Source organism: Cydia pomonella, chromosome 12 (assembly GCF_033807575.1).
Source record: "Cydia pomonella isolate Wapato2018A chromosome 12, ilCydPomo1, whole genome shotgun sequence".
Taxonomy (NCBI): domain Eukaryota; kingdom Metazoa; phylum Arthropoda; class Insecta; order Lepidoptera; family Tortricidae; genus Cydia; species Cydia pomonella.
This window is the reverse complement of record NC_084714.1, coordinates 8,327,052-8,354,782: the sequence shown is the minus strand read 5'-3', so window position 1 is coordinate 8,354,782 and position 27,731 is coordinate 8,327,052. Positions and strand designations below refer to the sequence as shown.

General features: G+C 38.0%; 2 protein-coding genes across 2 annotated transcripts in view; one reads left to right on the top strand and one right to left on the bottom strand.

The window, feature by feature from the left end:
• The first annotated feature begins 12,415 nt into the window (after positions 1-12,415).
• LOC133523408 (retinal homeobox protein Rx3-like) lies at positions 12,416-18,359 on the top strand. Its single transcript, XM_061858962.1, has 3 exons — positions 12,416-12,809; positions 16,947-17,049; positions 17,752-18,359. The coding sequence occupies exons 1-3, from the start codon at positions 12,603-12,605 to the stop codon at positions 18,342-18,344; spliced, it is 903 nt and encodes a 300-aa protein (XP_061714946.1). The 5' UTR covers positions 12,416-12,602; the 3' UTR covers positions 18,345-18,359.
• Positions 18,360-18,914: 555 nt separating this feature from the next.
• Positions 18,915-27,731, bottom strand: part of LOC133523407 (chitooligosaccharidolytic beta-N-acetylglucosaminidase-like) — a 32,879-nt gene continuing 24,062 nt past the window's right edge. Inside the window, exons 4-10 of the mRNA XM_061858961.1 lie at positions 27,104-27,312; positions 25,839-26,172; positions 25,088-25,229; positions 23,568-23,753; positions 22,963-23,198; positions 21,632-21,870; positions 18,915-20,579 (exon numbers count right to left, since the gene is read on the bottom strand). Of these exons, the coding sequence (XP_061714945.1) occupies positions 20,398-20,579; positions 21,632-21,870; positions 22,963-23,198; positions 23,568-23,753; positions 25,088-25,229; positions 25,839-26,172; positions 27,104-27,312 (1,528 nt within the window). The 3' untranslated portion in view covers positions 18,915-20,397. The remainder of the gene's footprint in view (positions 20,580-21,631; positions 21,871-22,962; positions 23,199-23,567; positions 23,754-25,087; positions 25,230-25,838; positions 26,173-27,103; positions 27,313-27,731) is intronic.

Sequence of the window (27,731 nt, the reverse complement as noted above, 5' to 3'; positions counted from 1 at the left end):
TTTTTGAAGAACCCCATACTGTAGTCCCTCGAGAAAACCTCATATATTAAGTATTGTAATATTTAGTACCTAAGTGATTTTTTGGTTATGACTCAACCGAAATTAGGAAAATTAAGTACCTAACACGTTATGGCTATTGTTTTGTTTTTATAGACGTAAATATAGGTATATGGCAATTTTACATATTTAAGAACAAAAGTCGTAAGGCGTATAAACATTATGTATTGCATTAGCGTACAAATATTGAATATAATAGGTAATAAAGTTTATATAGAACCTTTGTCACCAACCCAACCTAAAAAGTTAAATAACGAGTATCTTGCAAAAACTGTCGAGCAAATGTCGCAGGCTTACATTTTGGGTGTCAGCCAATCAATTTGTACTAATTAACATGAAACCATTCATGGTTGTAGGCCTAGCACATGATTGGCGCGACAGTATCTCGCGGCGAAATAGACTACCCGTCCTTTTCTAACAATGTTAATAAAAGAGGGACGAGTAGTCTATTTCGCCGCGAGACACTGTCGCGCCAATCATGTGTAAGCCCGGCTAAAGTATTAAGGATCGAGATAGGAGAACACACCCATCGCTGATTAGTTTGGTAACATCTTAATGTCTATTTAAATAATAATATTAGTTCTAATCTTATAGTAGTTAACGTAGTTTTGTTCTTCAAATCTGGCTTCACCAGTCCCTAAAACAAACAAACCCTCAAGCTCAATCTTCCCAAAAGAGTAAACAACTTGGTACTAAAAGCAGAATCAAAATGGTTTACGCTACGTGCAGGTGCGCCCCCCTCCCTAGCGCTCCCCCCACTAGTTTCGTCGCGTCTGAAAATTAATTCCTCTACATAATCAGAACTTCCGTGCGCTGCTGAGTGTAGCTTCACTTCGGAATTTTGTTGACGAGTGGGAAGTTTCGCGAAAGGCCTATTAATTGGTTTGTGGATATGCTACGAAGTTTGCCATTTCACATGTTCTGCGGAAGTAATGAATACCGCCGTTACAGAAACAGATCAACATGTTATGCATGCTTAAGTAGATACTTGATGTGGTGGAGAAAATTGTGACAGATAGTTTAATAAATTATGTAAGCAAAGGCGACTAACCAAAGGAGATCTGCACGCTTTAGTACATGTGACTTATTTTACCTACCCACGTTACGTTCTATTTTTCTCTTTAATTTTAGTTTTAAATTCCCGTAATAACATTTTGTATTTAAAAACCATGAATAATTTTGTGTTAAATAGGTACTAGGATGCGTGTTTAAGGAAGAATTCGATGTAACAATTTTTCTTTGTGTTCCTTTCTCTTATAAAAAACACGTTTAGTATTTTAATATTTATTGCTGTTACTGATTTCTTAGCAATTTTACTATTTTGACATTACAGATAGCATAAAGTATATGTTCAACAGTTGTAGTCCGAAAGCCACAAACACCCTATATTTAAACACTACGAGTATATTTCTAATGGAATCGAACACCATTCTTCCGCAGCTCTCACCAACCACCCCATCGCCCCGCTGTAGCGAAGACAAAAAGGCCCAACGTCATAATTAAAAAAATCTCGTGCCTGCAAAGAAAAGGGGGAAGTGGCGTAAAACGAAAGCAAGACGGATGGGGCGCCACAGAGCCCCGGCAAAGACAATGTCGCCAAAGGAGGCGCTTTAATCATAAATATATCAAGCGGAGACGGGTAAGGCACGTGTACATGTACATGGGGTAAATATGTTTAATGAGGACGAGGTAAGGGCGGTGTGCACTAGGTAAGTACCTACATGATCATGATGTATGACATTTGGGTGATCGTCAGGAGGCCTCGGACTACACCCACACACACTCTAATCACCATACAAGAACAATAAATAAGTAAATAAATTGTTCACAATATACAAAGTATATCGGTGTTGATTGGTGCTTAGTACGTGTCAGTGCAGACTGGGATAATTTAAAAAAATATGAAAAAACCGGATAAATGCGAGTCGGATGTTTCTTGGGCCTTCAACGGCCGTATCTTTGTTTTACGTTAATTTAGAAGTTTGATTTTTTCACATGTGAGTAAATGGTCTGAAGACGCGGGTCCAAAACCTTCCACTCCGACTACTGGAAGAAAATCCTCGTTCTTATAAAATATTTCATCGATTTTAATTCAGTTACTTTGAAGTAATTAGTAACTTTGAATGAATATTGTCAGTCTTTGGCAGGCACTTAGTTGACCATCATTAGTTATCATTGTCACCATTTTTGCTTGCTAATAGAACTAAAACACACTATCTATGATATTTATTTACATACCATAGTACCTACTCATTGCTCCCCATTGTTATCCGCACATAACACGGTTAAAAAAACCCATTAGATATCACAAAGCTTTTAATTTGCCCCAAGGAATTAATAACGTATTCTCAATAGCTCCAGACGGTGTGTACCCGCGCTAGCACATGAGGAAGTTAAAAGGGGGTGTTAAAACAAAACGAATGAGCTCGGACAAAGGAAGGAAGCGCGCGAGGACTCCGGCCTTTTGACAAAGCAGGATCTAAACATGTTTGATTAATGCACGTCTGCGCTGCTGTATTGTTTTACTTTACAAATGATGCCTAATTGTTGTTTGGGTGACGATCGACGGTAGTCTGACAAAGCATTAGAATACCTACCTACATGGCTGATACATTTTTGACTAAATCAACTAATGTAGCTAAAGTAATTAGTTTTGCTTGGCATTTTCCGCAAATCGGCAACCATTGTAACTATTATGCGTGAAATACGAGGTAGCTAGAGTATTGTTTTATTTTATATTTTTTTACAAATGATGCCTAACGTTGGTTGAAGATCGACGGTAGCTCGAGAAAGCAGTGGGGTAGATATCAAGGTAGGTAAGTACCTATATGAATAGTTACATAACTATACATGTTTGACTCTGTTTTTATTTGATAGTTTATGCTATTTGCGCTAATTTACTCTACAAACAAAGTCGTCAGTATTGTATGGGCGGTGATCTACGGTAGTTTGAAAAAAAAATTGGGATATCTACATGAGTTATTGGTAATTACCTAAACTAAACGTATAGTTTTTCTTTACAAATGATGCCTTATTAGGGTTCCGTACCAAAAATTGATTTCTAAAGGAAAATGTAAAAACAATACTATTTATTGTTGTTTTACTTTACAAATTGTCGCTTCGGCGTTCGACGGTACTGCTTGCTGGTTGTAAAAAGAAATCAAATATGGAATTTTTAACTACTTATAGGATTTATACAAATGATGCCTAATTGTTGTTGGGGTGACAAACGACGGTATATTGATAAAGCTAGGATGCCTGAACATGTTTGTATAATGGATGTCTTCACTTGAATATTGTTTGTCGCGGATTCAAACCCCGGCTCCGGCGGCTCGTGTTTTTCGGAACTTATGTACGAATATCATTTGATATTTACCAGTCGCTTTTCGGTGAATGAAAACATCGTACGGCAACCGGACTAATCCCTATAAGGCCTAGTTTACCCTTTGGGTTGGAAGGTCAGATGGCACTGCCATTATGGCAGGCGCTTTCGTAGAAACTAGTGCCTACGCCAATTCTTGGGATTAGATGCCAAGTGGACCCCAGACTCCCATGAGCCGTGGCGAAATGCCGGAACAACGCGAGGAAGATGAGTTATCACTAAATTATGCTTAATAGATGTTTAGGCAATCAATACTTATAGGTAGGCTGCAAAAACAAAAATATTAATTAAATAGGTAGGTTATCAATCAATCAATCATATTCTTTCTTTTTATTTCAGACCAGGTCCATAATTATACATTAAAATCACAACATTCATATAATATTTAAAATTTAATATTAACATTTTATGTTTAATGAAATTTAATTGGTTATGGTTAATGAAATTTAATTATTGTACCATTACTTTCTGTAGAGGATTTCATGTTGACGGTCGCATATTGTCCTACATCACAAATTTAAAATTGAATGACTCTACTGAACTTTCTAAATATATCGTGGGTAACTTAGAAATCATAAAATAAACTTTATCAACTTTACACAAATCGTAATTTTTCACCGTCATGCGCAACCCTAGGCCAACATTGTTAACCACAGGGTTGTCGCCATCAGCTAATTAGCAGTTGATCAACGAACGTAGTTTGAAGCGCATTAGTCCGGCGCATTGTGTCGCCGGCAATAAGTAAACACTGTTACTCGTAGTTAGGGCTGCCAACACATTGTCACATATCTCCAATATAAACGCAATGTTTCTGCACATTATCACAGCAATCTTGTACAACGCTAGTCGATAGGTATACTTATACATTTAAGGACACCATGTTCCACCAAATCCAACGAATCACACATTGAAAAAGTAATAATAATAAATAATAATGATAAATAATAAATATTATAGGACATTCTTACACAGTTTGACCAAGTCCCACGGTAAGCTCAAGAAGGCTTGTTAAAAAGTAACTAATAAATAATGGGCATATACATATTCGTGATTGTTCATGATTACGGAGCGTCAACGATTGGCATCTTGTCTACGCACCCTAAACCTCAGTTACTCGGTGCGGGAGCAGATAAATTATGATTAAAAAAAATAAAAATAAAAATACTGAAAATTCGGTCAGTATCCTTATCAGGAATCCCACGAATATTCGCATCCGCATTCGTATATACGAATAATCGTATCATTTTAAAGATTCGCTTCGACATTTTGTATTCGCATCAAATGAAGCGAATATTTTGCGAATGCGAACGTGCGCAAGTTCTGCCTCGCCCGCGCCGATCGCTCTCGTCGACTCGGGCATGGGCAGGACGTGCAAACTGTTTTAAAGTAATGCAGTTTGACCAGTAAACAGCTGAGCATTTTATAACACTTCATAACAGGTTAGAAACTTCTGGCTTGAAAACAATAATTTAAATGTTAACATAAATAAAACTAAAATGATACAATTTCAGACACACCCAAGTAAACATATTGATTTAGAAATTAAGTAAGTACAACGGTTCAAAAATTGAAGAAGAAGATTCTGCATCATTCCTTGGAATAAACATTGATCACTTCTGTAATTGGAAGAGCTACATTGATAGCCTACGCACTAAATTGGATCGATTTGTTTATGTACTCTATCGTATTCGCAATGTGGTTTCGGAATCAGCCGCTCTTTCGGCATATCACGGCTATTTCATCCTTACTGAGATATGGTTTGATTATATAGGGGAACTCAGTCGATGCTGATATCATATTTAAAACACAAAAGAAATGTGTAAGGCCTCTATCTGGGGCTTGGCATTTAGATCACTACAGACCTTCATTTAGGCACAATAAGATTTTGACATTACCTGCAATGTACATCTTTGAAATATGTATTTTTGTCAAAAAGCACCCCACATGTTTTAAAACTATCACCATGAGGTCTCAAATAGGTACATATCGACATAATCTGTACGTGCCCAGGACAAACTTTTCAATGAGCAGAAAAACATACATTACATAGCAATACAAATATGTAATACTTTTACTGACGATTTTAAGGCCCTTCTAATAAAAATTTTCAAAAAACATTTACTCGACCACTTGATAGAGAGCTGTTATTATTCAATTGATGAGTTTTTGACATTATGTCGATTATAGGTTACAGATAAATTGTTTGATTATTAATACCGACAGTTTTATAATGATTATACTTTTTTATATTAGACAAATTGTAATCTTAAAATGATATTTGACAATTTAGGATTTTATTATTAATTATTATTAATTGTGTTTTTATTACTTTTCAATGTGACATTTTAATGTAAGTTTAACATTAGATAGTAATTTAAGAATATTTGTACGCCATGTATTATGGTAAATTAAGGTCTGGAAACAATATTACTTAACATTAATTTATACCCTTTTTTACACAAATAAACGATTCATTCATTCATTCAACATCCCGTTCTAAGATAACATATGTTTTATGTACTAATTGATTTTTTCTAATTAATAATGAAAATAAGAACTACATCCCTACCTAACATTCGTATTCGCATTCGGACATTCGCCTCCTGGACTCCTGGACATTCGGATTCGCATTAGCATTTGCGAATGTGAAGAATCCGACATTCGTGACATCCCTGATTCTTATCACACAGACACAAGAGGTTAATACGATATGATTTATCGCCATCACGTTGAAAGGACGAACGAATGTAAAACTCGTTCAAATAAACGCTAATCGCCCAAAAAAATCGCCAACCCTACGTAGGTATGGGAGAAACAGGGGAGGTATTTTCCACCGGATTGCGCGCGCTTATAAATGCTATTTTAACGCAGAAAAAAGATTAATTAACTAATTGAGCTTTCACGTACTCTCGGGAGAGCTGCAGTTGGTCGGAGTTGGAGTTTTGGACGGTTAATGTAAGGGTTTGGTTTTGAGCTGTTTTGTGATTTATCAGAATTTTAAGATGTGGAGACAATAACGTAATATGATTTGTTTTGTACCTACGTTCGTTTCAGTTTTAAATATTTTGTCTGTGGAAATTTTAAATACATATCCTACCTACTCGTATATATCCATTCTAGACACAGGATTGTATTGTATGGCTTTTCACCACACCAGCTAGTAAAGGCTCTCTTAATACTTCAAAAACTGATGAGATATTGCATTTATCCACAAGAGTGGCAAAATAATTAGATGAAAATTTTGAGTTGTTTTCTCATTTTGGCTTATATATAGGTGCTAATTTTGAATGATAAATATTTAATAGAGTTCATTGGGATTTGATTTTTAATGTTTTACAGTTAGTATTTTCCCCGCGTTGGTGTGTTGAAAAATGTCGTATTTCACTCGGTGGCGAAGTTTGTTTAACCGCCATGCTTTGAAACCCTCGCAACGCTCAAGATTCTATTTTCGAACACTCGCTACGCTCGGGGTTCAATTTTAGAATCTTTCACTTGCTCGGGTATCAATATTAGCACGAAGGGTTAAACAACAACTTTTCCCCCTTGTAAAGCAATTACTTAACTATTGTGCTTGTAAATTCCGCTGTGAGATCTGATCTGTTTAAATTTTTGGGAAAGAAAACCTTATGCAATGTTTTCAGTGTTTCGGTTGCTGGCTGCCAGTACTTTCTCGGATCGCTCCGCCAGACTTGCGAAGAAAAGAAGCCCTGTTGCGAGAAGTAGCAAAGATCCAGAAAAACCCTGCCCTCCCAATCCACGTGGAGTTTCTGGAGCCAGCAAGTCGTCGTTTAAGATCTAGGAATGCTTCCTACAGTATCTCCAAAGGTCTTCTCGTCAGTTGCTTCAACCTGAAGCGTGAGTGGACACAGTCGTGGAACTCATTGATGGCGGGAAAGTTGGGCTCTGGGATCATTCCAGGTACCATTATTAAAGGGTCTGACCTACCAAGACGGCACTGGTTAACTTGAACAGACTTCGCACTGGCCACGGCCGCTGTGCTCATTACAAACACCGGTGTGGATGGGTGGAATCCCCGGCCTGCAATTGTGGAGAGGCTGCCCAAACAATCCAGCACATTATCGAGGAGTGTCCCATAACGCGTTATGCCAATGGACCTCCTGAAGACCTGATCACCCTTAGCGACGAGGCCATCAAGTGGCTGACTGCCCTAAATCTACATCTATAGCTGTCTGTATTCATTTTAAAAATATGCCATACGATTAAATAAATAAAAGTGTTTCGGTTTTCAATAATCGAGCATTTCTATATAACTAAACTCAATGGGTTTATGTTAAGCCCCATTTAGTAGAGGAGGAAGGTTTAGTTCAGGAACTTAAATGCGATTATCGTTATATATTGCAATACTTGGTTAACCGACTGAATGCGTTGTACCTACTCTGTAATAAACTTCTTCTTCTTCCTCGCGTTGCCCGGCATTTTGCCACGGCTCATGGGAGCCTCCCGAGAATTGGCATAGGTACTAGTTTTTACGAAAGCTACTGCCATCCAACCTTCCAACCCAGAGGGTAAACTAGGCCTTATTGGGATAAGTCCGGTTTCCTCACGATGTTTTCCTTCACCGAAAACCTACTCTGTAGTAAACAATGTATCGAAATATTGCATGTACGGTCTTCAACCAACGTTTTCAGCTCCCCCGGCTGACGCCATAATATAACTCCGATACGGAAGCCATCATCCGAATTGCTTAAATTATTTAGACCGGCTTATTTTGACGACCTGTCTGGCCTAGTGGGTTCAAATCCTGGTAAGGGCGTTTATTCGTGTGATGAGTACGGATATTTGTTCCTGGGTCCTGGATGTTTCCTATGTATTTTATTGATTTGTCTGTCGCTGACACCGACGACCGAGCTCCTTCACACGTAACTAACTACACACAAAAATGACACCTATATTTTTGTGAACTGATGTAACAGCATAATATGACGATTCGTCCGAAAGTCCAAATTTAACTACATAATTAGTAAGTAAAACCATACAGTGCTTCTGATTTAATAAATATTTGCAGTTTTCATAATTAACCCGCTTTCAAAGTGCACATCATCTCCATTTTAAAGAAAAAAGAAAGCTCCAAAACAACATACTGCAGCAATGAGCCAGCAAATACATAATGTACAAGAATAAAAGTTAGGTAGACATAATAAATAACATAGCGCAACTATCTGGCTGCGGCAACTAAAACAATATGACTGGAGCCTAATTAGCGTAGCGCCACGGCGGGGTAGGGTGACCATCATGCGTCTTTCGCGAAGAATATTCTGTAAATTAGGAAAACTCTGTGTGAGGATCATAGGCTCAAACATATTAAGTCTATAGGAGTCATACATATTTTAGGAAAGATTTCTATTGTGCATAATACAATATTTAGTATATTTTCCCCATTCCTTTTTGTTGTAATACATGTTTATCCTATAAACTATTATTATTTATTATTTAAACTTTATTGCACATAAAAAAGAGTACAACAGGCGGACTTAATACCAATAGGCATTCTCTACTAGTCAACCATAAGGCAAAACAGAGAAACTTCAAGGTGGGTGCAGTGAGAATTAAACAAAAAAACCGTGACTTTTGAGCGAAATAAAATTTCTAAATAAATACTATAGTATGTTTCATTATACCTTATGACTATGAGTGCACAAATATATACATATATATGTATAAACAAGGATAGATACATATACATAAAATTGCACGTGCGTTATGGGTTACTTACCGACTAAACTATGCATGTATTTATATCCTTTGTCTTTCTTGTACCTTGTTCTACATTTTGCTGCATTTGTCTCCCTCTTTTCACTCTCTCCTCTCATCTACTCAAAGGTTAACTGGAAGAGATCCCTCAAAGGGATAAGCCTTTGTACTTGTTACTAATTGTCTGTTACTTTTAATATGTATTTTTGTACAATAAAGAGTTTACTACTACTACTACAATAAAATTAACGAGTCATAAATCTTAAATACTGAAAAAATGTATCTCGCGGACAGATGCGAACGACTCAAGCATAAGTACCTAGCTAGAATAAAATATGTTTGACTCTCTGATTTTAATGCTATGCCTGTGTTGACACATTTATCAGACACATTCTGAGCACAAAATTATAGGCGTTGAGTGTGAAAATATACGTAGCTTGTTAACCATCGTAACTTAATGGAATGAACCAATTGAACTTGAATGTTTCTATGAGAATGTAAAGTTTGGTCACCCTTCAGAGGGTGGTGGGAGATATTCATTAAAATGTTTGCGGAACTCGTTTAGCCGTCGCGGACAACGGGACACTTGGCGCGTCCCACTGATTATTAATAATTTAAAATGAAACAGTTATTATTTAAATTACCAGCATTTTCAGAATAACTAAATAAAATTCTTCAGTGATTAAAGAGTTGAACAAAAGAGCAGTCCGGGAATCCTAATTCATTACATCAAAGGCTTATTGTAAATACTTTTCCTACTCCTCTACTGTTATCTGTCATTTATGCATTCATTAACACGAATATAAGAACATACATAAAAGATTTCAAGAAAAGTCTATATTGTCTATTCCTCATAAAAGCTCTTGTGCTTTTATACGCTATAACATTACTGCGATTAATGGCTACCAACCTAACAAAACCAAAACGAATTCGGTTTTAAACTAAGTGCATTGATGCCAACTTACAAAATATTCATTTGGTTGCATAGTAAAAATAATTACTTCATAAGTCAGAAACACGCATGTGACACCCATAATATAGCAACACCCATAGACTACGAAGACCGCTTAGCGTTGCTTGTTAGTCTCCGTAGGCTACGGTGGCCAAAATTGAGAAAAAACTGTCCAAAAAATTAATTAAGCAAGTAGCAAGTACCAGGGCCTCATGAGTTACGAGGAGGTGTCGCCGACCGGCCGGCCGCGGCCCGGGGCGGGCCGGGCGCGTAACAAGGTATATGCTCGCGCGTCTTGGCTATATACTTTTGCTGTAATTTGTTTACCTAAATTAAGATTTATTTTTGTTGACTCGTAGGAAAAATATTGTATGCAACGTTGTATAAGTAGGTCAAAAAATTCTCGTGGCGTATTCCTTTACAATGTTCGCCTACGCCTTCGGCTCCGGCTCACATTGTAACTCACGCCACTCGCCTTTTTTGACCCTTCTTATACAACTGATGCATAAAATACTATTACGTAGTTGACATCATATGGTACTCCATAGGGTTAAGTGATTAGAAGAAATGTTTTCGGTATACGTATGATTTAAGGACAATCCGGCATTCGTTTTTGACAGCTCATCGCTTAGCTATTTTTCGCCTTATCACAAATATTACAATAATTTTACAATTTGTACAGTATAGGTATGACAACATAATAGGGTATTTGACTGTATTTAAAATAAATTATTTCACACCATGCACGAAATAAAGCACCACAACTATAGAAGGTGGAGATAAGGAATGGAATCTCCGTGTACCAAAAAGTGTCATCAAAAAACCTTAAATAAGTGGCGCTACAATACCTAGAATACTTGAAAAAAAAAACAAATCATAGACAGCGCACTTCACTCCGTCAATAACGCCTAGGTTCTTAGCTACTCTAGCGGTACTCTGGAGAGATTTGGAACTATTATTTATAGCTGACAGCTGGACACTTTTGCAACAGTTCTACCATAAGAGATTTCACTCCTTTTAATTCCATAACCACAACATTCATAGAGATACTATACCTTTGTCAGAACTATAAGAGTAGGTAGCTTGACCGTGACGTCATTTGCTAGTGTTTCATATAAATTCCATAGTAGCAAACATTTTGACATTTCGAAAAAAGAAACTGATTTAACTAGTAGTCAAATATTCGACATAGATGCGTAACTTTAGTAGACCGCTATGCCTTAGAGCTGTCAATATAACTATTTGAATTTTATACTTGTATCTTCGTAAGAACAAGCGGCTGTAGCACGGTCAATTTTTTATCACTTGTCACTATGCCTGTCACGTTCTAACAAGTATGTAAGTGTGAAAGTGATAGGCATAGTGACAAGTGACAAAAATGCTACCATACTACAGCCACAGGGCAATATTTTGTGCTTTTGAATTTGGACTCGAATTAAATTAGTGCTCGCACAAGTACACGATGATTTACTAGATTAAGTGACCATTTCCTCCAATGTATTACAACTTTCATGGATGAGCAACTTGTGGGCACCCTACACGCTGCAGGGAGATTTTATTCATTAGAATGTTAGCGGAACTTGGTTAAGCGCGGACAATGGGAAACACGGGTGATTGAGTACTGTGACCACTTTTTATGGTACATGTGAGGCTGTAATTTTCTTTAGCAGCATGTGTAACAGCGATGTGCAATAGGGGAATAATAGGGAGGTGTAAGTAATTTAATTTTTCATGAAAAAAAGTTGTCATAAATAAAATACCTGTTGAATTTCTCAACTCTAATATGAAAGGATTTTTTTCTCGATCCTTTAGGGGTGAGAGAGTTATTGCTATTATATTATTCAACTCATAATAAGTTTCAGTGACATTTCTAATATGAAACGTAATAAAATGGTCAGTATTTGTATGTATATAGAAAAAGTAATACTATAGGAAGGACCTTTAAAATTGAATTACCTAGTTGGAAAAACATTATGAACTTCAAATTCAAAATCTGAGTTTTATTTAAAATGTACAAGATATTCCACATTTTAATATAACTTAAACTAGAAAATTAATTGCCAAGCGCCGTAATGAAGCCTCCGCGCGCTTTCAATATCTCATTAACGCTCAGCGCAAAATTAACCGCATTTATATAAAATGTATTTACAGACAACTCCATAACTTAATCTACACCTATCAAATACTACCCCCGCGAAACGATGCTCCTATTGGGTCACCCACCCAACCCTTGAAGCTCTCGTCCAATCAGAACGCTTCATTTTAGCGCTAAGGGGTGGAGCTTTGGGGGTTTTCACGAGGAGATTTTTACGAATTCGAACAGTTGGGATCAGTTCTTGACCAACAGAGCAGTTTTAGAAATTCACAAAGCCTTACGTAGGAAGTTTAGAGGCGCAAAAGTTTAAAAAGTTGTCACCGTTTTGAACATCCCCTAACCATGCATCAAGCGGTTTAATTTTTTTAAAGTAGCGTTCGAAAACGTTAGTTTTCGTTTTGAAAATGGCGGGTCCGTACCTGTCTCCATTGCCTGGGGATTTGTTGACGGAATATATGTTTGGACGGCGTCGGCAGAGGCGGAACAGAACCACGTTTACGCCGCAGCAGCTGAGCGAGTTGGAGTCACTGTTCCAAAAGACACATTATCCTGACGTGTTCCTTAGAGAAGAGGTGGCGCTGAGGATCAGCCTGTCGGAGGCCAGGGTGCAGGTAGGTGGATCCGATACTTGTTTAATCATTTTGGTACGCTACGAACTATCGACACGTATTTGTATTTCCTACCTAAATAAGACCAATAAATAGTTCGCATCCGTCGCAAGTAGTATGGACTTTTCAATGTTATTGATTCAATAGACATTTATTGACAGAGGCAAACAAAAGGTAGGTTTGTTCAGATATGTACGTACAGTACCTACAAGTTATCGGCCATACATTAGATATTGAATTTTAGACCTTGGTCCAAATTAGGTTGGTATTTTTGCGAAAATTTGCTACTTGTTTTGAAATTAACAACCAAAAACTGTTGCGAATACAAAATTATTATGTTGTTTTATTAAAACAGTGTACATTAGGGTGCAGGCAATTATAATAATTATAATAATTCGTTAATATGTCATCATACTTCATCATCACACTTGAGTAAGGTGTTTTTATTCAAAGCATCAGCTATCATATTTTTAAATTACTATATTAAGTCATACGTACTGCTTATTTACGTCAGTAGTAAATATTTGTCAGTTTTTGTAACAAAATCATCGGTCGTCGTCGGTCGTTCCGTAGTCTATAAGGAATCCTTATAGTTTCACAATGTCCGTCTACCTGTCTGCGGCTTAGCTCACTGACCGTTAGTGCTAGAAGGCTGCAATTTGGCACTCCAACAAAGTGTTAAAATGAAACCTAGAAATATAATTATATTTGTAGCGTAACGTCAGAGGTAGCGAATCGGACTACGCGTCAAAAGTACCTACCATTCTCTAACAGTTTAACAAAAAGAGATATAGGTATCACTAGAAGTATGTATGTAGACTAAATAGATTGCAAAAGATACTTTGGAATGTGAACCATTGAGAAATAATTTATTTGGAAAAGTATTCCACGGTGGGAAATACTTTTGGTGCGTTGCTTCATCCGCTACTATTGATGCTGACTGTACCAAACCAAGTACACTAAGAGAGGGGATGATTCTGCCTACTGATGTGCAAGTTGCGGGAAATTTAAAAAAAAAGTTTAAAATTTATACAGAAATAAATGGAAACATTCATTATGGAAATGGAAAATTTCGATTCCCTTACAAAAATATTAGAAATTTCCGATTTTCTTCATGTGTAAATTTTGCAATTTTTGAAACTTTCCGACAGCACTTTCCATTGTACCTACTTCTACCCTATGGTGTGGAGAATCATTGAATCATTGGATTGGTATTTTAAAAATAATATAGATCTTGAAAACATTTTTATAAAGTAGATATTTTCCTACAAAAATGTGTTCCCCGCTCGATTGTGACGGATAGTTAACAGAATCCTACATACCGTGGCCTAACATGCTCTTAGTCTTTTTTTTTCATTAACTTCTATGACGTAATTTGCATTCCAATTTTCGCCACATCTAAAACAATAAATTACTCTCAGTAGATTATCTACAAAATTTTGTTATACAAAATGAATTAGATAAATTGTCTGCATTGAAAACATTGGTTATCTTTCGCCTAGCTTACAAATAGAATTGTATTCAAGGCACGATCACGACTAAGTGAAGGGTCGAACTGTAAAAAGATCAAAAGAACCCTTTGGACCCTTCGATTTGGCGCTCCGACGAGACGCTTCATATTTGATTAATAACATTAACTGTTATACAATTGCATAACTGTAAATCAGTTTCATTTGTAAATAAAATACTTAAATTGTTTATAAAAACAACGCAAAACACTTGTTGTCTGGTAGAGATCGCTTTTTAGTGATAAGACCGCCTGTTTCTTCTATTGAGGTGTGCGATAATAGTACATTACGATACAAGTGCGAAAAATAGGAAATTCGAAACGAGTGGCGATAAATTAAAACACGACCGAAGAGAGTGTTTTAAATCGACACGAGTTGCGAATTATCTATTCGCACATGTATCGTACAACGTTTTACAGTACATGTGGCCCTTTAAATACTATACTCTAGCGCTACTCTGGAGAGATTTGGAACTATTATTTATAGCTGACAGCTGGACACTTTTGCAACATTTCTACCATAAGAGATTTCACTCCTTTTAATTCCACACTCCATAGTCTTACGAATTTTCAATCTGACGGTTACGTGACCCCTGACGCGAGTTTCCCATTTTTTCCTCATCACAAAAAGTGCACAGCGCCGCTGAAGAAGTTTTCACTTCAAAAATAATACTTTCAATGTGTCTGGGTTAGCGTTGTTCATAACTATTTCAAAACAGTCAGACAGACGGACGGACAGAGTCGCACCATAAGGGTTCCTTTTGTACCTTTTTGGTACGGAACCCTAATTACAATATTTACAAAAAAAAAACTATTACACGTTAGGCCCTCTGGAATGAATTTCCTGGTTTTTTATGACGTTGGGAATCATTGCAAAACGTTCATTGCAAAGTACTTACGGATGTTCTGCCGGGTGGGGCGGTAATATTTAGGTATATATTAGGGAACTCTATACTAAGCATCGTTCCGACGGTGTTCATGGCTGGCGATTAGTTGCCAAATTTTGCCGATTAGTCGGCACCTTATAAGTGACAGACCAGGACAAAAAGAATTAAGCAGCCAATATTTACCAGCATATGTTTCATTCCTGTCTTACTCAAAATGAAAAGTTTTGTTTTGTTTGATGGGACAGGATAATAAAATAAAAGAAAGATAGAAGTTGAATGAGGACCAGCCTAGCCCAGTGATCCTGATGCCTATGAAGCTGATGGTCCTGGGTTCGAATCCCGGTAAAGGCATTTATTTGTGTGATGAGCACAGATACTTATTTGTTTTGGAGTCATGGGTTTTTTCTATAATTATATTCATGTATTTGTATATTATATCCCACCAAAAATATTTTCATGTAAAATGTTGCCGAAAGACGAAACCACAAGGCTCGCACTGTCAAAAAGTTAGCAGATCTCATGTAGAGCCAAGCTTCTAACTCTACAAGCCCTAACTTCACAAACTACACGTTAGTCAAAATATATGTGGCTTGGCGGTTTCCTTATATGAACTTAGGAACCTATGACAAAAAAGTAATGAATGGTGAATGAATTTTTCACCTTACGCCCATGTGACGGTAGCGAAACGGCCAAGCCACATATTTTTATATTTTTAACGTGTAGTTTGTGAAGTTAGATAAAATACTCGAGATTATGATAGGCCGATGGACGTACAGGGAAAACCTTTCAGCTAATATGATGAAATTGATGAATCGGGCAACGGAAGGAGCATAAGGATTGTTTTTGCATCCGAACTCAGGCGAAACTGTAATCTGTAGCCTTACACCACACAACTGCCTTAGCAGTGTAGAGCTGACATATTCGCTAACATCTTACTACGGTACGTAATTAAGTGTTTGCCCAAAAATTCCGTGGGAACAGTTCGAATGTCGATCACACGTCACACATGAACAATTTTGCACCAGTGGCAGAAATGTTGAAGATTTAAGTGATATTCTTTGAGTATATTTCTTACTTTGTCACTTGCTATCAATCCCTACTACGTACTAGATAGATGCCGAATACTACTTATGTCTTAGTATTATATCATATTTTTAGTTTATAATTTATAAAATTATAATTGTATAACTAGTAGTCTGTGAGTGTCAGGCTTTATATGTATAACAATAATCTTTCTACGACTATTATCTACTTCTACATACTAGGTTTGGACCCGGATACGTCCTTAAACTACGTCCAAAAGAGAGGTATGGGCATTGTGAATGTTATCTCGTTTTGTGTGGTAGGGCACAGCACAGCGGATGTCATTCCAGATCTAAAGTAGAGCCACTGGGGAAGTACCTCCACCTTACAGAAAACCGCAGCCAAATAACACTAGACCCTACTCATAGTGTTGTGTTCCTGCCTGCCTGCCTGGTGAGTAAGGGTTACCCTGGGTTTAGGGTCGGCAACGCGCATGTAACTCCTCTGGAGTTTCAAGCGTACATAGGCTACGGAGACTGCTAACCATCATGCGGGCCGTATGCTTGTTTGCCACCGACGTAGTATTTAAAAAAACATACTAGGTATGTTACTAATCACAGTTGATAAATTTTGTAATGTACACAGTATGGATAGGTAGTATGAATGTCTGAAATAGATTGATTGAATTGAATAATCTAAGTTGTACCTATACTTTTTTTGCAGGTGTGGTTCCAGAACCGTCGCGCGAAGTGGCGCAAGCAGGCGCGGCTGCAGCTGCTGCAGGACGCGTGGCGCATGCGCTGCCTCGGCCTGGGTACTCAGCTAGGTAGGGGCTGATTTTATAATTTCGAGCGCTCGATTGTGTCACTCAAAATTAATTGCTTAACTAAGAAATGGGCAATGGGGGTGGTAAGTGGTTGGTCACAGGGTTGATCAAGATGTAGTCATGGGTCAGTGGTCATTGGCCGAAGGGTGTGGTATTTCGGCGGTTTCGTGGGAATCTGCCGAATCCTACACCGGAACATGCCTACCTATGTTATCTAAATTACCTAATCAAAAATTCCTTTTCTAAGAAATGACTTTAATTAATTTTGTACCAATTATTAACTTGTCACTCAGAATCAAAACTAAAACAACTTATAAGCAAAGCAAGTACCAGCATCCTCGCTTGGAAAAATGTGGGGACTGCCACAAAAACCATGGTCATGGTTTCATAAAAATAGGATAAATAGCGAAGTCATCGTATCTGATTGCGTTACAAGGAATTTTATATGAAATTAAAAAAAAAACTTCGCACATAATTATGTCATAGTACGTTGATCAATATAAGCGGAGTCGCAATAAACGGATTCCACTGTAGGTACTTAATGTGTCTTTTTATCCCTTCACAGTTTTGACTCGTGTTAAACTGTTGTCATTATTCTGCATTTCTGAGTTTTGGGTTTCGTATTTCGAAAAAAAATATTCGTTCAACTATTTAACAAAAACTACCTAATTTTGCTGATTTATTAACAAAAATATTTTCCAGGTCACACCAAACCTCCAGACTCATCACCGGAAGGCCCCGACCCTCCCTCCGGCAAAGACTCGCCAGAGCCTCCCATTTCCATGGAAAACTCTGAAATGAAGTCGCCCCGACCGGAGCAATACCACCACAACACAAACATGACAGAACCCATGCCTCCCATGCCCCCAATTCATGATGTTCCACCACCAATGCCATATACAAATGACGAGAGACTACTTCAACAACCTACATTCCCATTTCCACCTCTCCTCATGCAACAGCCCCCACAAATGGAGAACGAAAACGTACCAACGGATCTTAGAATGTCGAAAAATTGCCCGTGCGCTACAGTTGATATGGACGAGCCTCAAAACCTAGCGTACAGACAGAGAACCGAGGCTAAAGAAAGCGAAAGTGACAGCGATACAGAAATCGATCTTACCTCTCATTCTTCCAGAGATGACGACTTGAGGGAATCTGAGAGACTCGCTAACAGAATAGCGACGAGTATTTTCAGAAGTGATACAGTGTTGCATGACCTGGTCCCAAATGATCTCAGCCTCGGAGTGAAAAATGCTAGTAATGATAGGAGTATTAGTAGGAGTAATTTGTAAATTATGTTTAGTTTTACTTTACAATTGTAATCCATGTTGAAATAGATAGGATTTAATAGAAACTGGGTAGTTATTGCTCCAGTAGTGTTTAAAACTGGGACAATAACTGTACGTGATAATGCAATAGTTATTTGAGGTTATTTACTAAAATACTGTTTGTAAATATCAACGTCAATTTAATTACTGCTTATAATAACACTGCTAAGTAGAAATGCCAAATAATTATGTATTTGTAATAGACTACTCCATGAATCTAGTCGAAATAATGAACTTATATCGAAGTAAAGTAGAAAATAGTAAACTGTAGCAAAAAGTATTTCGATATCGTGTTTAGCGATGACACTAAAATGGGGAGCTTAAAGTAAGCTACGATGATAATTATCTTGTTTCTTTATAACTTATAAGTAGCTAATAATTCTTACACTTAATCATATTTCACATTTATTTTATTTACATGTTAAATAACTACGATGTTGTACTATACTTACTTATTAAGATATGTTACTAACTTACTATACTTATTTGTTTAATTTTCTTTTGTTTTTCCATAGATGCAATAAAAGTACAAGATTGGCGTAAATCTTTATTTCATCTATCAGCAATATAAACAATATATCACAATTACTATAAAACTTTTCGTACATAAATTTGCTTATTAAATCTTTTGTCTTATTAATTAGAATCAGTCTGATGTCGACGTCTCTTATAAATTATTATGATAACAGTTAATTACTCTAAGTAATATACATAGATACAACATTTATTAATTATGAAATAAGTAAATGATTAAGCACCAACGTTATTAGACAAATTTACTGTCTATAATTCTACGAGGAATAGTCAAACTATTATTCATTATCATTACTTACTGCCAAATATCATATTGACAAAAATTGGACATTTTAGAATCAGTAGAATTCTACTTCCTAGTAGGTAAAAAACTCATATACTCCTTCAAATCACAGAGGATTTTAAATGCTGACATCAAAGAGTAAAGTAAGTATATAGGCTGACATATTCTCATAAAAGATCAAGATAAGTCGACGATTCTAAAAGCACTAACAGACGGGCGTGCCAGACCACGACCATGGTACGGTCCGACGCCTGTTCGATCGAGTGGACGGTGTTTCGTCGTACGTCCGTTAAGGACGCAGACGCAGCTAGGAGTGAAATCGAGAAAGAGATAGCCCATTGTTAGCACTATTACTTCCCCTGTCCACAGTATCCGTATTCCGTACAGATACAAAATAGTGAATGTCAATATTGTAAATATACAAAAAAAAAAATCAAATAGCAACTATGCACTTTATTTCGAATATATTTTAAGTCGAGAAAACATTTATGTTGCTATTTAATGTTTATTACATAATTCGTCATTTGTCAACCTAAACCTAAAACTCGATATTTACAAAGGTACTCAATTGAATAATTTTCTCCTACGTTTCTAATTGTGAGATAGAGAGTTAGAAAGAGACAAGTATTGCTATTTCAGCCTCATTGCATTTTCCGACATCTACTGATGACTGATATGATGGTGTAAGAAATATAGTTATTAAGGGAATTTCGCAATTGATGGTAGTGTGAAATCAATGTCGTATATGTAGGTATTCCATAGTATATGTATATTTAGCTCACAGAATAAACACAGTACAGTATACTGTGCCAAATATATGTACAGTCAGCTGCAGAGAGAGGTGACCCCCCTGCAGAAACTAATTGTATCTGTCTGCATCTGACTGTACATAGCACAGATATACCATATTTTGTCCTAGTACCTTGATTGGGAGTACAATTTGAACATGCCCTAACATTTTAGTAAAGTTGAGATTCGTGTACTTATTAAAGTAGGTAATTAATCTTAAATTTAAAATTCAACATTCAAAAACTGGAAGGGTAACTTCAATAAAACACTTTTCAACAGCATCATACATCATCTTTCATCAGCAGCAGCAACAATAGCAACATAGGTCTATAGATGTGGTAAAAAGCACCATCATGATTAGATTTTTTTTGTAACGTTTTTCGAGCAGGCAAAGTAGGGTATAAAAATGTACTATAAGCATCGTCCATCGTGTTGGCCGCACCAGGCCGGCGCCAGCGCGTCGGGCCGCAGGCCGCGCGCCGCGAGCCGCGCGCGCAGGCGCTGCAGGCGCGGCTCGGCGGCGCCGGCGCCGGCCGCCGGGTCCGCCCACAGCCGCTCGCCCACCGCCGCCGCTCTCGGCCAGATTCGGGTGTCTGCAATTAGAAAAGCTTACAGTAACCTGGACAAATACACGGAAACACCTATGAAACACGCTACAAACGAATGTGAGTCACGTATGACCGACAATAATATACAAAATACCTACATCTGAAAGCCGTTCTTCGAAAACGTCATCGCTATACGTCGCAGAATCATTGGAACATCATTCCCACGCCACGTTATTTTTAATTTCAACTACTTATTTATCCACTATAAATATCGACTTCAAAAGTTTTCATCCCGTACAATAGTTAGTAGCGAATTGAGTAACTAAGCGGGCCGGGTGTTCAAAATGAATAAAATTGTGTTATCCCTTATAAAGAACACTTTAGACATATCGCCGCTTAGCTACTTCTGCTACTGACTGTACCAAAACGGATAAATAATGCAAGCATTGTAAACAAATGATGACGTATCTTTTGAGCCTTATACTGCCATCTAACGGTTAGTACTGCAGTACTCTGAACTCACGCCATCTATGGACAAATGTGTTCACTTTTACGAATTGTGATGGACGACTTAATTCCGTTGGAGACCACAATTACGAAGAGTTCGTTTTAATGCATTTGATTTTAAACCTTAATGCTACAATAAGTAAGCCTATATTAAGCGATATTACAGCACTACATAACATTTAATGCCACGCCTATAGTGCGCGGTATAGTGAATCTTGTCGGAATGCACGAAAGTGGATATTGGTCTGTAGCAACTCGCGCGTCAGTTGACGTATTTGGCGGTCAAAGGGTTCACTAAAACTAATCGTGATTTGTGCTGTACCTGTATATAAATAAATAATACTTATACATTTTATCGAATCAAAGCCCTTAACTCACTAAGATACGGTTATCTTCTAACAAGGGGCTTTAAATGCAGGGCTTGATTCTACTCTATAAACGGAACTACTTTTATTATGAGATCTACCCCGAAATCGCGTTTTTTTGGGATTTTAAATCTTCTTGACTGATTAGATGTCGATATGTTCTATGACCCATTTAAAGCCCTATAAGGTGGGAGACATACTGTAGGTACATGATTAGCTACTTACCCAGAACATGTTTGTCGACATACTCCGTCCACATAGCGACTTCCCCGCCAAGGACACCAGTCTCACTACTGGGCAGCATATGCGCGTACATCCGACGCCAGTTGGCGAACTTGGTGGTGCCCCAGAAGCCGTGGTCCAAGTACCAAACGTTCTTGGGTACGGAGACCACTCGGTAACCGAGGCGGAGGAGTTGGATTAGCTGAGGGCTCTCTATTGGTTCCCAGACTTGGATGATATATCTGTAAATAAATAAATGTCGTTTGAGAACAGCACTTTTAATATAATGTAATGGCACCCTCTTCATTCGTTTCTCACTCAAATGTCGTAGTAGGTACATACAAAAAACCTTTTAGTAGCAGTTGTAGGTATCGACTATAATCAGAGAGAATTAAGCTGAATAAGCTAAAAACTTTTGTATCGAAAAGTAGCAACTACGTAATTATAACTTATAAGTATATATAGAAATAAGTTAGTACCAAACCCATTTCTAAATGGCTCGTAAATATTCAGAACAATGTTAAAATAATGCGTAGAGCCGTTAAGCCCATTAACACTCATTATTCTATCTTAACATGTTAATTACTCCATATGGCAGAGTTAAAACGGTTTCAACGAGTATGAGCTAATGAGTCTAAAATTAGCTTCACTCCAGGGTCACGGTGGTTCCATGTATTATACATACATAACTGAATAATAACAATACGCAATGTTATTCTTATTACGATTACAAAGCGCCATAACAAATGGTCATGCTCATTGAATTTTAGTGTGATTAGAATTTAGAGTCAAACCATGCTATGGCAACAATTTTGATGGCCAGATCGGTGCAAGTGTTATGTTAAACGTGAAACTTCTATGAAATTATGACATTTACTTAACACTTACACCGTCTGGGCTATCAAAATCGCTGCCAACTTACCTTGGTCTGACTCTACAGACATTGTATTTATCATTAAAATATAATTTCGTAATAAGTCAGGGCCTATTGTTTAAGTTAACATTGGTAAAAGGCACTAATTTGTAGAGCCTAGGAATGGAAAGGAACTCAGGCAGCCAAGCCAGAAAGACAGAAAATATGGTAATTGAATTGAATATCCCTCGATGTCTGTATCTCCCTTCGTTGGGTTGGTGAGTCCGGAAAAAAATTCTGGCTCTCTTTAACTGCTCGTCCCTCTTCTGTAGGAGACTTGGGCGTGAGACTAAACCCAGAGGCAAATGAACTCTCCCACTTTTATTAAAGCTTAATACAAAGAGACACAATATACAGGGCGTGGCTGTAGAACGTCGAAGCTCTGTTCAGAAACGGTAAAAAAAAGAATATGTGCCCTTACCTTTCCTTGTCCAAATATCTCTGAATCCTCTGCGGATTGGTGAGCTCGGAAGACCACAGCATGACTGGCTGTTTGTCTTCACCTGTAGCTTTTTTAAGCTGCTCGTCCCAAATTTGCAAGGCTTGGGCGTGGAACTCGGCCCAGAGGCGGATGAAACCATCTGCGTTTGTCTCGAAACCTTTATCCCTCATGTAGCTCACGATCTGTTCTGAGGAATTCCAACATCCGAAGTATACCTGGAATTTGAGATCTAAAGATGATATGTTTATTGGCATCTAGTTTTTAAAATCAAAAACAAAGAAAAGGTATATTTTAAAGATCAATAAAGAGTTTGCAGGGTGAGGAGATCAGACAATTACCTACTCTATTGTGAACAAGACGTTTCTCGTTCTCCACCACAGCTGCGACCGTGATTAAAACTACTAGCGGTATAGTCTTAATATCCCGAATACAGGAATGTATTTATCGTAGGACCAAAAGGGGCATGACGACAAGGGGGATTCAAGGGGTAGCGCAAGCCAAACTTAGGGCGGGTATGTGGTAAGGCCCAGGGCAACAAATCTTTAACTGTAACACCCCTCAGGAGTGTACATACGAAAACTAACCTCATCACCTCCCATGTGGAAGAGAGCAGGCCTAGGCAGCACTTCAGCGATGTCTCTATACAAGTCTTTGAGCACTCGGTACATCGCGGGGTTGGCTGGGTTGAGTTGCCCACAAGGCGGCTGGATGCAAAGCATTCGCCAATTCTTCTCGTTCACGCAGACGGCTAGGTCCCCGTGGCCGGCTTGCTGAAATGAATTTAACTTATTTTTATTAGTAACTACATTCTAATTATTTGACGAGACTTATTACTGTACCATAGTATAGTTTTAAAATTTGCTAAAATGGGATATGATAGAGCAGGGGTCACCAATTAGTATCGCTCGGGGTCTGTTTTAAGAAATGAAATGACCATCGCGGTCCGCACAACATTTTATAGAAAAAATATTTATTAAACAAATGTAATTACAGAAATAACAAAGGTATTTTTTTACATATCAATGAGAAAAATGAAATTTTTTGTTGCGGACTATCTGGACTATCTAAGCTAGTGACTTCGCCCGGCCGTTTTCAAATTGACGTCAACAAAGATAATGCGGGGGATATATTTTTATTTTAAATTACGTATTCTGTAGTGCAAAAGTTGCTGTGTTCTCGCGGTCCGCACAAAATGGGTCGGCGGTCCGGATGCGGACCGCGGTCCGCCATTTGGCGACCCCTGTGATAGAGCATAACAGAGGCCAATTCGACGTCCACTGACAACATAATAATATATGAATCATGTTATTTAGTTTTTATCACACTTGCTCGAAAAAGATCTTACTTCATGCAGGTGTACTGAAGGACAAACGCCTATATTGTTCCCGCGGGAGTTATGGATTGTGAAAAAAAGCTATAACTCCCTAGGGTTTGCGGCTGTCGGGAATTATCACCCTCGTATCCAAAATTTCACTTACCTCCCTCGTTGCACCATCGTGCGTCAATACATTTGCCCGCACCAATACATGTAAGAGTGAAATGAACGATAACTGAACGACATCAGTTAGATACATGTCATTCTGATATCAGTGTACGTTCGAATCGGCTTGTAACAAAGTCCTTTGCATGTACGGGAACAATTTAGGATGATCCTAATTTTTCTTTATCTTACTTTCCTATTAAAAAGTCTATTTTTTTCATAAGCCATCTAAATATGTCGGATGATCACTCGAGTGTGACTAGATATAAATATGGTAGGTAATAGTAACATACATAAATATCTCAGGTCACTGAGTTAACCTAAAGTGCGCTATAATACCTACAGTATTTTTAAACAAATTCCCCGAATTGAGACAGGAAACCGGACAAATGGCGACGGCTTGACTAATTCATTAATTCGGCTTTGAATTATACAGGAAACGAAATCTTTTGAACTTAGCAATCTTTGTTATGGTTTCCAACACATTCCATATTTTCACTTTTAAACAATCAACGCTTTCAATAAAACGCAACTCGTATAATTAGCACCTTAACAGTATCTCCGTTTATCTGGATAACTCAATCAAATCCAAACCTTATAGCGTATTGATAGGGTGGTATTTACCTTGCCCCACTGCCAGCCATTACCGGCGTGTGCAGGCGCGTCGATTTCGATGACGACGCGGATGCCCCGTACTTTAGCGTATTCTATTAAATCCTTTACTTCTTCTCTTGTGTATATCTCGGAATCTGAATAAGCACCAAATCTGGAAACAACATTAAATGAGGGAAAAAGATATTTTAAAGAGAAAGACATGAGCCTTATCTTGTTTTCTTTGAATACATATATGCCCAGAATTAGCTTGTGAGTCTGTCTGAATTACTTGAGGTTACACAGGCTCTCTCTCTCTCTCTCTCTCTCTCTCTCTCTCTCTCTCTATCTCTCTTGTTAATTCGCCTTTAGCGATGTGACAGATTGACACTGTCAAAGAGAAGATGGTAAAGAATTCCATAATGTGCAAGAGTAAACCGTGAAGGACTTGCCATAGGATCGATGTTTGTGAGGTGGGATACAGTATAGAGTCGTGTCCGCTGCCGTCTGCTAATGATTGTAATCTCTCTGAGACATAAGCAGGGGAAGAAGGAGAAAACAGGACATTAAAGAGAAGGGAAAGTATATGGATGTCTCTACGGCGACGGATGGGCAGCCACTTAAGCTGGGAGGGGAAAGATGAATTTTGGTCAAATTTCCATATCAGATTTGATCAGGAGGAGCGAGTTCTTCCACTGGGCTTAAAATCACCTAATCGGTACGGTCGACAAAAATCCCCTGCTAGCCCTAACATTATAATTATTTACATTCAAGACAAAGATACCTTGTAAATTGCGGTACACGTGTCGACTCCAACGGGAAGCTATGTGAATCCGTTACATGCCAATGGAACACGTTCATTTTCGTCGCTGCCATGCCATCCAGCGTCCTCTTTATATCCCTCAGCGGTATGAAGTTCCTCGAAGTATCCAGGGTCAGTCCTCTATGTTTATAGACGGGTCTGTCCCGGACTTTAGCGCCGGAGACCAGACGGAGCCCGCAGCGGACATGTCCGGGAAAGTCGGGACGGTCTGATGCGACTAGTTGTGTGAATGTCTCAAACGCGTGGCGAGCGCCGTAGATGGTTTCGGCGAATATGTGGACGGCGACTGTACCTTCTGAAAGGTGTATGAAAAAAAAACAGTCAGCTTTATAGCACTTTCCCGATTGAATCATAAAGAAACCCTTTGGGCAACCTAATCCACTAATTATAGGAGTTAAGTTGATACAAAAGCGACAAGTACCTTGATCTTCCAACCCAGGAGAAAACTAGGCCTTATTATTAGGGATTAATCCGGTTTCCTCACGATGATTTCCTTTACCGAAAAGCGAGAAACTCATTGGTACGAGCCGGGAGTTGAACCGATCTGCACGCTTTACCGTTAGGTTACCATTAGGTACTCAATAATATGCACAAGATATTTACATAAATGATTGGGCAGTTTTTTTGTGGATATTCCAAGCAACTTGTTGGCCGCCTAATAGTCCGACAATGATAAACCGAAGATCGTGATTTGCAAGTTTGTTCAACTTTAACTTTAAAGTGCATCATGGATGCCAGTGACACGATTAACGATATTTCATTTGAATCATTAAATAAATGTTAAAACTTGAAAAGTATACATATTTACACGTTGTTGAACATACACCGTTCAAATTAAATACATTCTACGATTGTTGATTCAGATTCATGATATTTATAACCGATTAAAATCTAATTAGATGAGATGTGACCTTGGGTGACCACAGAACGGGCTCCTTCCTTGCTTAGAAGTCGAGTCTAAGGTACAGTCAGCGTCAAATAGTTTGTAGCAGTCAAAGTGGCCAAATAGTTCGGTACACCATATTAAATATATGGTGTACCGAACTATTTGGCTAGTTTGGTTGCTACAAAGTATTTGACGTTGACTGTACACACCACCAGTATTCAGGGATTCAACTATTTTTTTTAATATAATATTTAATTAATTTATCCACATAGGTTTCAAAATTTAGTTTTAAGTTAGTTTTTCTATCTTGTAAATAAACATAGTATGACAAGAAACTAACCCTTCATCTGGACATCCAAAGCGTACTGCTCATCCGTGGTCCACGTGAGACTCGTGTCCGCGGACTTCACCGACGTGTAGACAACCACCGGGGTATCCACGAGCTCTGTGATGTTACCGCCACATTCCGCCATCAGGTTTGCTGTGACCACGTGGGTCATCTTCACGAGGGTAGCACGGGCCTCGGCTGGCACGTCGATGAGGTCAAACCTGTAAAAGAAAGATTTAGGTTAGTTGATAGAATAACACAAAAAATATTTTTAAATATTAAAAACATCTCCATTATTTCAGATGGGTCTAAGGCTGCGTTTTCACCAGAGATAAGCGAGGATGCATAGCAAGGGATGTGTTTGTTAAGAACTAATAGAATCACTTCATTTACCTATCTATCCCTTCACTTCCTTTATTCCACATGGCTGGCAGTAGGATTGTCCTGTCATGGTCGCCATGTACGGATAGCGTTAGGAAGGATTTAAATCAAACAAATGGCTGGCTGGCAGTAGGCTTGAACTGAACTGTATTGGGTTCTAAGCACGGTTATATAGTGTATATGTATAAAGTTGCATATACGTTCATGACTTATCATTTCAGGATATTCATGGGTGACTCATGGCAAATGTTGTATTCTT